General features: G+C 51.3%; 1 protein-coding gene across 7 annotated transcripts in view; it reads left to right on the plus strand.

Moving 5' to 3' along the window:
* Positions 1-12396, plus strand: part of NOD2 (nucleotide binding oligomerization domain containing 2) — a 36520-nt gene that overhangs the window by 17956 nt on the left and 6168 nt on the right. For 6 of the 7 annotated variants that reach the window (XM_061138481.1, XM_061138483.1, XM_061138482.1 and 3 more), the window contains 6 exons: positions 1611-1694; positions 1902-1985; positions 5045-5128; positions 7076-7159; positions 8134-8217; positions 10026-10109. In XM_061138481.1, coding sequence (XP_060994464.1) covers positions 1611-1694; positions 1902-1985; positions 5045-5128; positions 7076-7159; positions 8134-8217; positions 10026-10109 — 504 coding nt within the window. Of the gene's footprint in view, positions 1-1610; positions 1695-1901; positions 1986-5044; positions 5129-7075; positions 7160-8133; positions 8218-10025; positions 10121-12396 lie in introns of all 7 variants that reach the window. The other variant, XM_061138478.1, reaches the window with a different exon arrangement.

A 12396-nucleotide genomic window follows, 5' to 3' on the forward strand; every position in this document is an offset into this window, starting at 1 on the left:
AAGTAGGGAAGAGAGAAAGGGAGAGAGAGGGAGGGTTCTCTCCCACGGTGCCATACTGTGTCTCTCCCACTCTGAGTTGTCTCCATGCCAACCGAAACCCTCAGGCTCCAAGGAGCCCCGTACACAAGGGGCCCCGTGCGTACAGATTTCTTGAGACCCTGGTTCTGACTCTAGGGCCATGGCTTTCAAAGTTTTCGGACCACGACCCCACGGTGAGGGAGAGGGTAAGCAAGCACCCAGACATGTCAAACTGAAATTTCACAAAATGACTTTCTCTTACTAACCCTGGTACACTCTGCTCTCTTTTTCCTTCCTGTTCTGTTTCCAGTCTAAGAAGGCTGCTCCAGACCTTCAGAGTGGGTTTCGTGACCCACCCATGCATGAATCTGACCTTAGAGCCCCTAACAGGCCGTAAGGGAGAGGCCGGCCGTATGATGTTGTGGTTTACAGGAGACTTTGGAGCCGGAGCGACTGAACACACACACACACACACACACACACACACACACACATGGAGCTGGAACACCTAGGCTCCAATCTTCTAGACCCTGTGCAACCTTGGTGAAGTCACTTGGCTTGCTGGGCCTCAGCAAGTTTCCTTCTCTCTCATGAGCATCATAATAGTACCTACTTCATCAGATTAAAGAGGATTAAACATCAGTACTATTGGGAAGTGCTCCATACGTCTGAGCAATCAGATTACAGGTTTTACTATGTGCCAGGTGCTCACAGGCCTTTATATGCACTGTCTCTTTAAATCCCCACCAGAGCCCAGTGAGGCCCCCTTTACCTTCCTTCCTTTTTCACCGGTGAAGGGACCAGCAAATAGCTAGTCAAGTGACTGTCCAGGATCAGAACCTTCTTTGAGGGACTCCGGAGAGCCTGAGGTGTTAACCTTTAAGTCAGGCCCCAAACTGACCGAAAGATGCAGAATCATGAGCACAGTGAATAAAACACACGGATCCCTGAGCCCTGCCCCACACTTGCAGACTCACCAGTTCTGGAGAAGGGGCCAGAGAGTTTATTTTAGGAGCACTATATGATGATCTTGTGATCAGGTGAGCTTTGGGGAACACCGTTCCCAAAGAGAAATGTTGGAAGGGACTTGCCAGGCAGAGGCTGGCTTGCAGGAGTACTGACATAGGGTGCATGCCTGTTTCCACAGTCTTAGCTGCTCTTGTCTGATTTTCCATCTGGTCGCCTGGATGGTGGTAACCACCATGACCCCCAGTGGTGGCCTGTCTAGTTCCCTGTGCCTTCCCCATGCTCCTTCTCACCTCGGAACTTTCGCGATGCTCCTTTCTCTTTTAGAGAGCTGGAAACAGTGCCTCCAATTAGGTAGTGCCTTCCTAAGGATTCCAATGTTCATTAGTAGAGACTCTGGGTCCCCACTTCCAAAGCCCTCCACCCCACCGAGTGCATGACATTAGCACCCTGGCCAGGCATGGGGGAGTGTCCACTTTTTGGGGTGCTCTGTCCTTGCAGCATTTCTCAGTAGCTCAGAGGCTGGCACTTCGGGGTTAAGCAAAAGTCTCTTTAGGGATTTTGTTCACTTTTTCCCCTCTCTCATTGGCTCTGTGTTCAGATTTCTTTATTTTGTCTTTGTGTAGCTTGCGAGATAACAACATCTCAGACCGAGGCATCTGCAAGCTGGTTGAACATGCTCTTCGCTGTGAGCAGCTGCAGAAGTTAGCGTAAGTCAGGCTGTGGATGTTGGGCCCTGTGTCCCCAGACTCAGCCCAAGCCGTGCCGCCTGGGCAGCAGTTGTGAGCGAGTGATAGGCTGGGAAGTTTGCATGGCCAGAGGGCAGGGGACTCCTGAGGGTGGCAGCTACCCAGGGTTGGGGTGTCACTGTCCACTATGCTTTATCTCCATGTCTCTTCTCTCTCGGAACTTTCCAGTCTGTTCAACAACAAATTGACCGACGGCTGTGCACACTCCATGGCCAGGCTCCTTGCGTGCAAGCAGAACTTCTTGGCTTTGAGGTGAGCCTGGGGCTTCCCTGTTCCTGGAGACTTTCATCCCCACAGCTGAGTCAGTTTGGTCTGGTCTCGCCCCATAGTGGGCATATGACCTCACCTCGCTGAAAACAAGGACAGTGTCTCATTCTGAACAGGGATTCACTCATGCTGTGACCTCCCCAGAAAACTCTGGACCAATGCTACTGAGACTTCCTACCCTTTGACCTTTAGCCCCCAGGACTGAGGAGGGTTTCCAGGACTTTTTTTCTTCCCTGTGTCTCAGAGTGTCACTGGCTCTCTGGGATGATCCATTCCCTGATGGTACATTGAGCACGTGTTGGGTCGCGGTAGGAATGCAGCAGTCACTTGCCACCACAGAAGCAGCCAGTTGCCAAAAAGCTCTCAGAAAGTCCTTCTATTGGTGGGTCTAGTGCTGAGCTTCCCTGCTGGCTGACACAGCAAAGAATATGCCTGCAATGCAGGAGACATGGCTCCCGCCCCTCTGTTGGGAAGGTCTCCTGGAGTAGGCTATGGCTATCTACTCCAGAATTCTTGCTTGGAAAATTCCGTGGACAGAGGAGTCTGCTGCAGTCTGTGGGATCGCAAAGAGTTGGACAGGACTGAACAACTAACACTTTCACTTTCTAGTCTGGTAAGTCCGAGTTTCTGCTGCTCCCCACCCTCTCAGCCTCAACTGGAAGCTCTCTCCCATCTGACACCGTTGCATCATCCCCCCAGCTGGTCCATGGGTTGGCCTGGCTTCTTTTTCTCTCTGAGATGTTCTTGTCTCCTGGGTTTATGAGGCAGGGTTGTTTTTCATTCGCTAAGCTGTGTCCAATTCTTTGTGACCCCATGGACTGTAGCACGCCAGGCTTCCCTGTCCTTTACCATCTCTCGGAGTTTGCTCAAACTCATGTCCATTGAGTCTGTGATGCCATCCAACTGTCTCATCCTCTGTCACCCCCTTCTCTTCCTGCCCTCAATGTTTGCCAGCATCAGGGTCTTTTCCAGTGAGTCAGCTCTTCACATCAGGTGGCCAAAATATTGGAGTTTCAGCTTCAAAGTGAAGAATTGCTTCCATGCATTTGGGGATGAGCTGCCATTTTAAAGTTGTTGACTCAATCTCGGGCAGGGCCGCTGAGGCCAACACCAGAGGTACCATTCTGTATTGAGGACTCTCTTCTGCCTCCATCACCTGCTACCCTCAGCTCAGGAAGCGAAGAGTGGCTGTGGCCAGAGCTGGGCTGGTGCAACCTCCAGGGAGGGCTGTAGGGTAGCAAAACTTGAGAGATCTGTGTTTTGGGTTAATATAGCATCTCAGTTGAGAGCACGGGGCTCTGGAGCCAGACTGATCAAGGTTTGGATCCAGCATCCCTGAGATTTGAATCCTCATTAGCTGTGTGACCTTGGGTCACACAGTGACCTCTGTTTTCTGTGTCTCTGTTTTCCCTTCTATAAAATGGAGAAAGTAATTATAGCTCATAACTCATAGGTAGTTGTGATGATTAGAAAGTGAAAGTCGCTCAGTGATGTCTAACTCTTTCCATGGACTTTCCAAGTTCATGGAATTCTCCAGGCCAGAATACTGGAGTGGGTAGCCTTTCCTTTCTCCAGGGGATCTTCCCAACCCAGGGATCGAACCAGGGTTTCCTGCATTGCAGACGAATTCTTTACCAGCTGAGCTACCAGGGAAGCCCAAGAATACTGGAGTGGGTAGCCTATCCCTTCTCCAGAGGATCTTCCTAACCTAGGAATCAAACCAGAGTCTCCTGCATTGCAGGCAGATTCTTTACCAGCTGAGCTACCAGGGAAGCCCAAGAACACTGGAGTGGGTAGCCTATCCCTTCTCCAGGGGATCTTCCTAACCTAGGAATCAAACCAGAGTCTCCTGCATTGCAGGCAGATTCTTTACTAGCTGAGCTACCAGGGAAGCCCTGTGACGATTAAGCAAGTTAATGTACATAGAAAGCTGGCACAGTATCCCAGAACTTAGTGCCCAAGAGATGGTGGATAAATCACGTAAGTTCTCAGCATGTTGATCCTGTTTGTCCAGTCCTCCAAGGAGGGATTAGATACGCAACAGATTTGCTGGGGGAAATGCCTATGGGCGGAAACTGGGGAAGGGAGCTGGAGGGGGCGGCTGGGAGGGCCGCAGGTCTGACCCCGAGGGAGGGAGAGAGGGAAGGAAGGGTTGTCAGGAGGAAGCATCTTAGACCCCAGTGCAGTTTGGAGAGAAGACCGAGGCTTCTGGGGAGTCCTCCAGCCAGTGTGCCCTACAGGAGGCTCAGGTCTCCCAGTCCTTGGCTGGGAGCAGCCCGTGGGAAGCAGGCCTTGGGGAAGGAGGGGGCACTGGACTTACCAGCACAGCAGCTGGCGCCCTTGGTTACCCAGGAAGGTCAGAGGTCTGTCAGCTTAAAGTGAGTGAAACTTCTCTGAAAGATGAAACTGGCAGTATTATTCCAGGAAGCCTGGAGCTGTGGGTGAGAGTTCCGGGGACCTCCCTGAAACTCTCCGAGGTGCCCAAATTTTGCTGAAACTCCCTCCTCCACCTCTGCCCGAAGGCCTAGCAGGATCCCTTTCTTTCTTTCAGCCACCAGCTCCGCGACCCCCCCCTTCCAGGCGCTTTCAAAACAGGTAGATGCCACCCGCAGCCACCATGGATGGGGCAGGCTGTGGGAGGAAAGCAGGGTCCAGCGCCCGCCCGCAGTCAGAGGAGAGGGTGGAAGAGTGAGTCACTCTCCCTCCCTGGGGAAGCCGCCTCCCTGGACTGTTGTGGTTCCTGCTCCTGCCTGTCACAGTGCTTTGCAAAACAGGCTCTTCCATGCCTCCCCCTTTGCTGGTGGAAAAGGAAGCAGGAGCAGTCAGTGAGCCCCCTGAGCTGGAGCAGCACACACCGCGTCTCCAGCTGGAGCTGGAGGACTGGTTCCTGCGCCCTTCAGAGAGGTCCCCCACCCTTTCTTCCCTGTTTCTCCGTCTGGGCCACACTCCTTGTGCACCCCTCTCCCCAGACCTGGGTCTAGGGGGGCAGTAAGGGTCCTCCCGCCCTGCTCTCTGTCTCAGTTTTCCTCTGTCTTCCCTTCCAGGCTGGGGAACAACCACATCACAGCCGCGGGAGCCGAGGTGCTCGCCCAGGGGCTCAGAACTAACAACTCCTTGCAGTTTTTGGGGTAGGTGGGATTCTGGGGCAGAGGGGCAGCACGCAGGGGTTGGGGACTTGTGAGGATTTAGGTGCAGGTGAAACCAACTCTTCAGCCCCAAGATCTTCGAGACAACCCCCCCCTTCCATCCCCCGCCCAGGCTGCCATGGGGAGGGAGAGCGTGGGCGGCCCTTGATGCCTCTGCCTTGCTTTTTGCTCAATAAACAGGAAGTTCAGGATGTCAGGGTTGGGGGAGGGCAGAGCCCACGTGCAGTGGCAGGAAGCCCTCTGGTCCTCCAGGGCGCTGGAGCTGTGCTTCTCACCTTGGTCTATACCTGGGAACCACTGGGGAGCTCCTGAAGAAGGCCACTATCTGCCCCAGGCTAATTCAATGAATTATCTAGATGCAAGGTCCAGAATCAGTAATGTAAAAAAGCGCCCCAGATGATGTGCAGCCTGGGCTGAGAGCCAAGGAAAGAGAAGGAAGTGGGGAAGTTTGGACCCTGGACCTTGGACGGGAGGAGGCTGCACCAGGCCCTACACAGCCCTGGCTTCCTGTGGGGTCATGCCAGGCAGGGGAGAGGGGTCAGACACAGGCGGGAAGGGCAGTCCACAAACCTCCGGGCCCGCGAGTGGGGCTTTCTCTGTTTGCTGGGCAGACAGGGTTGTACCTGTCCAGTCCCCTGGAGACTCTTTCCTGTCCTGTCTTGCCCTGGTGTAAACTAGGGTCTATTTGAAAACAAAACAAAACAAACAAGCAAACAAACAACAAAAAAAATGGGGATTTTAGAACCCAAGACTGTAGGAAGATTGACTTCAGGGCCTGGGTGTTCCAACCCATTTTACAGGCAGGCAAGTGGCCCACTAGCTCTGTTTGAGCCCCGAGTGGGGCTGTGTTGCTGGAGAGATAAGCCTTTGTCCAAAACGCATCAGTAGCATCACAGAGTCAAGGAGAGGGTGGCCTCGGCCCTTCTGAGCTCCTTCCTTCTTGAGATCACATCTGGGGTGTTTAGCTTTCAACACCTATTTATGAAGGTACCTGTCTGGGCTTGGTCTTGTGCTAAAACCCCCAAGCACCATCACATGATACACACTGTTATGTAACTTGCTTTTTTTTCCTTAACGCTGTATTATTACAGGTGTTTTGTTCATATCACATGACCTCACTTTTAAAAAGAACAGCTGCTTAGTATTCCAGTGGTTTGATGTCGTGATGTGTTTCGTTGGTTTCATGCGCACTTTAGGTTGTGGGCAAGGTTTGTGCTATTAGAGTGTCACACCCTGGCGTGCAGAGCGCTGCTGGCAGGGGGCCAGAGCTCACTAAATGTTCGCCTTATGAGTGAAAGTGCAGTGAGCATCCCAGCCCTCTCTGCCCACGTGGGCATCTCCGGGTCCATCCTAACTTCCCACATGGGAAATGGCCAGGTGCCAAGGTATGAGCTGGGCTTCATCTTTGAAAGGCGTGTTTCCCAATTAGGGAGGGTCTGGGGAGGAGGAGCCAGAAGGTGAAGGAGCTGGAGGCTGCGAAGGAACTGGGGATATGACAAAGGAGTGAGAGATGAAGAACCGGTGTGTGGAAGAGTTCGCCTTGTTCTGGGTGGTCCTAGAGGTCCCTAGTTAGGGACTCTTGAGTGGCAGTGGGCAGAAGCATGTCTGACCCAGTGTCAGGAAAAAATGTCACAACTGTGCCTTGGCATTAAGAATGAGTTCCCCATCCCTGAGAATATGCACTGGGTGGGCCTCTAACTATTTTGAAAGTCTGATTTAAAGAAACTAAAAAGTCTAATTGAAGTTTGGCCATCCCTCCAGAAAGATGGAGGCAGGCTCACTTTGCTGGGACCTGAGTCCCCGCTGAGACCTTTCTGGGAATGGGGAGTCCTGCCCCTCTGCCTGGGACCACAGAGAGGAGGGGCATGTGTCTCAAACACCAAGCAGGTTCTCACTGACACTCTCTGTTTTCTCCATTGAACCTTTCAGGTTCTGGGGCAACCAGGTGGGTGACGAGGGGGCCCAGGCCTTGGCTGCAGCCTTGGGTGATCACCAGAGCTTGAGGTGGCTCAGGTAAGCCTCAGAGTTCGTCCTGCAGTTGCTGGGGGAAGCCAGTGTGAGGAGGGAGGAGCCTGGGACAGTTTTGAAGGTCTGTGAACTTCATTTTCACCCCACTGTGTTAGACAGTGGGATGAGAAAGAAAGAGCGCTGGAGTTGAAGTCAGGACACCTGGCTCTTTCTGGGTGACTTTGGGTCCCATTTCCTCTCAAGGGTCTTGATTCCCTATCTGTACTTGGAAGATCTTGGGCTGGATCAGATAGTTTAGTTGCTCAGTCATCTCCGACTCTTTGTGATCCCATGGTCTATAGTTTGCCAGGCTCCTCTGACCATGGGATTCGCCAGGCAAGAATACTGGAGTGGGTTGCCATTTCCTCCTCCAGGGGATCTTCCCGACCCAGGGATTGAACCTGGGTCTTCCAAATCTCCTGTGTCTCCTGCATTGCAAGTGGACTCTGTGCTGGATCTTTGTTGCTTTGTTGCTTTTCTCTACTTGTAAAGAGCAGGGGCTACTCTCTAGTTGCAGTGCACGGGCTTCTCATTGCGGTGGCTTCTCTTGTCGTGGAGCACAGGCTCTAGGGCACACGGGCTTCCGTGGGTTCAGTGGTTGCGGCTCCTGGGCTCTAGAGCACAGGCTCAATAGTGGCACAAGGGCATATGGGATCTTCCTAGACCAGGCATTGAACCCGTGTCTCCTGCATTGGCTGGTGGATTCTTTACCACTGAGCCACCAGGGAAGCCCTGGATCAGCTACACTTGATCTCAAGAGTCAACTTCAGTCTGTCAGGGGGAGCTGCCCAGTAAACCATGTTGGGAAGGATTCTAAAACACTGCTTCTGGACTTAATGAAAAAGAGCACTGTAATTTATTAGTCTGAAATGGAGCAGACCAGGACTTGTGGCAGTGTGTGCCATGCATTTTCCTCTTCTTGAGTTATCTTTGAAGTCCCTCACTGCTCTGACATATTTTTGTTTTCTGACTACATCCAGCCTGGTGGGGAACAACATTGGCAGCGTGGGTGCTCAAGCCTTAGCATTGATGTTGGAAAAGAATGTGGCCCTGGAAGAACTCTGGTGAGTTTAGGGGATTCACCTCTCTAGGGAGGCAGACACTAGCCTTTTTTCATTCTCTGGCTTCATCTGTGGAAGCTGATGTGTGTGTAAGACAAAGATGGGTGACTGAGTGATTGGGTGATTGTGTTTGTCTTTGTCCTAAGTGGCATGAAGCTTATAGAGCCTGGCTAACTCTTTTCATTGAGTTTTTCAAACCAATTTGATTGGTTTGTTGATTTGTATGCTTCCTCCATGGCGCGTAATAGTTCAGAGCACAGACTCTGGAAAAGAGCAGGCTGAGCTTCAAGTCCTGCTGTGATCTTAAACAAGTTAAGTAACAATCTCTGAATCTCAGGTTTCTTACCTGTAAAATGAGTATGGATGCTTTCAACTATTAAATACTTTTGTAAAAATTAAATGAGATAACACCTGTAAGTAGCTTTGTACAGTGTCTGGCGTATGTGTAAGCGCTCCATAAATGTGAAATTGTAATAGGATAGTGTCTCAATGGACACGAACTTGAGCAAACTCCAGGAGATGGTAAGGGACAGGGAAGCCTGGCATGCTGCAGTCCATGGGATCGTAGAGAATCAGACCCGACTTAGCAACTGAACAACAGCAAATGTTTCTACGACTCTTGATGCTACTGCTACAAGGATTGCTGCTGCTACTGCTATTAGTGTTTTGTTATTTCAAGGCGAATGTGAGTGCCTAAGAACCCTGCATATGAGAGTCGGGGTCATGTGCAAGGCGGAGTAGTTTGGGGGAGCTTAAAAGATGAACCATGAATCATACTTATCCTGATTCCAAGCTTTCCATCCCTTAGATGCCACTAGTCTAGCCTTCTTATGACATATTCTGGGCAGTTCCAAATTGTATCAAGGAGATAAAATACAGAATGTTTGATTTTTTTTTCCAGGAAGTATAAAGGTACTGAAACCTATTGAGCATTGCCACAAAATGGATATTGCTGATGGTCCTTGACTGTCAGTGGGGCTCACTAGCTTGGCCAGTGTACCATTGAGTATATCCTGATCAGATTCCACAACTTGGAAATTCTTGTTAGAGAACTGCCTCACTGTGAATGTATTGGTGATGACTACATTAGGCTGTATGAGATGGAAAACCTCCATCTAAAGTGGCTTAAATCAGTAAAGAACTGACTTTTTTTTTTTAATGTACATGCAGTTTGGAGGTAGGCAGCATATGGCTGTTATGGCAGCTACATATGGCCAGGAGGAGTCTGGACTCTCTCTCATTTTGATCTGTTTCATCCTCAGCATGTGGCTTTGTTCTCGTGGTTGGTTGCCTCATGGTTACAAAGTGGCTGCTGCAGCACCTGCAGCACTCCTGTATTTCAGTTTCAGCCTCTATATCTAGGAAGGGCAAAAGCCTGGGTCTCTCCACTTTAAAGAGCATTCACAGAGTCCCCATCTGTCAACTCCTCCTTATGTGTTGATGGCCATGTGGATGTCCCTTAGCCAACTCTGGCTGCAGTTGAGAGTGGGGAATGTAGTTCTTCCACCAAGCACATGGCTGCTCCAAATGAAATTAAGCTTCCATTAAGAAGAAAGAAGCAGAAAATGGATCTTGAGTCACTAGGACGTAAGGGAACTTCTGTGGAGGAGCCCTGGAGCAAATTGTCTCCCAGAGATGTCCCAGAAATTCAGGACCCTTACACTTTGCTTGACCTGCTTTTACTTTATTGGTTTTCAGATGTTGGATATTCTTAATCGGCAGAGGTGGGGCACATGGGTTCGTCTTTATTGGCATCATCTTATATAACAAATGTCGCCAGTCAACTGGGTTTTCTCCTTTATTCTTGCCAGCCTGGAGGAGAACCACGTCCAGGATGAAGGTGTGTGTTTCCTCGCCAAAGGACTTGCAAGAAATTCAAGTTTGAAAGTCCTGAAGTAAGGAATCTGTAAGCAGGAGCTAGATAGTAATGATTGGCCTTGAGAGGGGGTGTTTCTGAATAAGAAATCTGGGTGGCTTCCCAGCCTGGCTAATTCACACAAGGTGGCCCCCTAGAAAACAGTCTTTCGGGGTCCTCCCAAATGCAGGCAAGGGGTAGTGAAGTGAAGCCGAGGAGGGAGAGTAACCAGAAAAGGGTGTCATCAAGCTGGTGATCACTGGGGACCAGTGGGGTGCAATCCTGTGGGCACGAGGCAGCAAGGGGTATTTACCCACCAACTGTCTCTCCTTCATGTATTGAGGTATACTTGTGGGGATATTTGTTTTCCGGTGCTTCTGGCTTGCCCTGACCATGGTTAAGCATGCTCCTGGGTTCTGCAGGAAGATCTCCTACAGAGGGTGGAGGTCTCCCCAGCAAGCAGCTCCTCAGCAAGCAAGAGTTAGAGGTGAGAGCTGAGGGAATAGGGGTGGGTTGCCCACAGCATCTGCTCCGTGGCTTATAGGACATGCCCTTTTGCCTCTCCAGGCATCTTCCCTTACTCAGACAGGAGATTTCTGTGGTCATCTCCAGTGGTTCCTCTTGGTGTGTGATTAGTATATAGACAGGCATTTTTGCTTTTACTCATATGTGCATGCATCCTTTTATATATTGATCCAAGAAATGTTTCTGGAGCTCCCACTCTGTGCCAAGCTCTGTTTGAGGCACTGAGGATAGAGGGATGAAAAGGCCCTGCTAACACAGCTTTTAAATTTGAATAGGAGACACAGATAATGAGCAAGTAAACAAATATGTGAGATCATTTCTGTTAGTAATATGCACTCGCAAGAGAATTCAAGAGAGGGATGACAGGAGAGGGCAAGGTAACTGCTGCTCGGCAGCACCTCTAAGAAGGTGACAAAAGACTTGAAACCTGAATAAGAAGGGTCCTGCCATGCTGAGATCTTAGGGATGTGCATTCCAGGTGGACACAACAGCAAGTGCAAAGGCCCTGTGGCATAAACAGGATTGGTAGTTTTGAGAACAGAAGGAGGACCTGTGAGATTAGACTATAGTGGATGGTGGAGTGAGGCGGAGGTGGGAGGAGCCAGCCACAACAGCCTTAGAGCCCTGGGAAAGAGCTCAGAGTTTATTCTGAGGGTGTTGAGGAGCCTTCAGGGGGTTTTAATGAGGACAGTCATGTAATCTGATTCATATCATCCAAAGATCATGCTTGTTGCTTTGTGCAGAACAGGTGGAGGGACGGTAAGATGGAAGCAGGGAGACCAGCCAGGAGACCCCTGCATTCTTCCAGGCCAGAGATGGAGATTGGGTCAGGGTGAGGGCAGTGAGGGAAGCAGGGCACAGCAGCTGAGGAAGGTCCCTTGGGGGGCCGGGGAAGTGATGGCAGGACCACTGGTGGTGGACTCGGTGGGCAGGGACGCATGCCCCAAGGAGAGGGATGGCAGATGTGAGCAGGAGCCCGGCCAGTGGTCACCACAGGCTCGTGGAACGCCACACCAGCCTTGCTGCCAAAGGTCTCATTTCCCAGGGACATCAGGGCACCAACAGATGGCTCCTTTCTCTAGAGGAGAGTGGTCCCTGCCCTGGCAGACATGGCCCGGGGAAACACTTGCCTCCCGAGACAGGCAGACAGCTGCCTCTGGGAGGGCGGCTGCTTCGCTGCCAGCCCGCCATCCACTCTGGCAGCTCTTGTTTGTGTTGCTCCAAAGGGGCTAGGAAGTTGCCAAATGTTTGGGGAAAACACTTCCACTCATCACGTGGGTGACGCTGGGGCTCGGGGGGGCCCGGGTAAAGCCCGGGTTTATCTGAGCTGGGATGCCAGGCTTTGCACACGATGAGGGGCCCTTGGCGATACCTGGTTGATGATTGACCAGGTGCGGATGAGGCAAACTTGTCCTCCGTCACTGTCACAGGCTCACCCCGCTTGACCCCCACAGGTGTCAGGCAATGGCAGCCGCCAGGCTCCACGCTGCCTCGGTGGGAGTCTTATAATTCAGCATCACTGAACTGTATTCTCCTCCACTGTTTCCCCATAAAAATCGGGCTTCTCACCGATCTTAAAAAAGAAAAGCAAAGCCTACATCCTTCTTCTAGGCATAATCTCTGCCAAGCGTTGGTTAAGAGCACAGGTTCTGGAACCTAATGGCCGGGGTTTGGCCCCAGCTCCACCATTACCAACAGTTCCTACTTGGACTGGTAACTCAGCTGCCTCAAGTGTAGACAGGGTAATAGTTGAACCCTCCTCGCAGGGTTCCGAGCATGCGCGGAGGTGATGTAGGTTATGA

The sequence above is a fragment of the Dama dama genome, chromosome 4 (genome assembly GCF_033118175.1).
Source record: "Dama dama isolate Ldn47 chromosome 4, ASM3311817v1, whole genome shotgun sequence".
Lineage (NCBI taxonomy): Eukaryota > Metazoa > Chordata > Mammalia > Artiodactyla > Cervidae > Dama > Dama dama.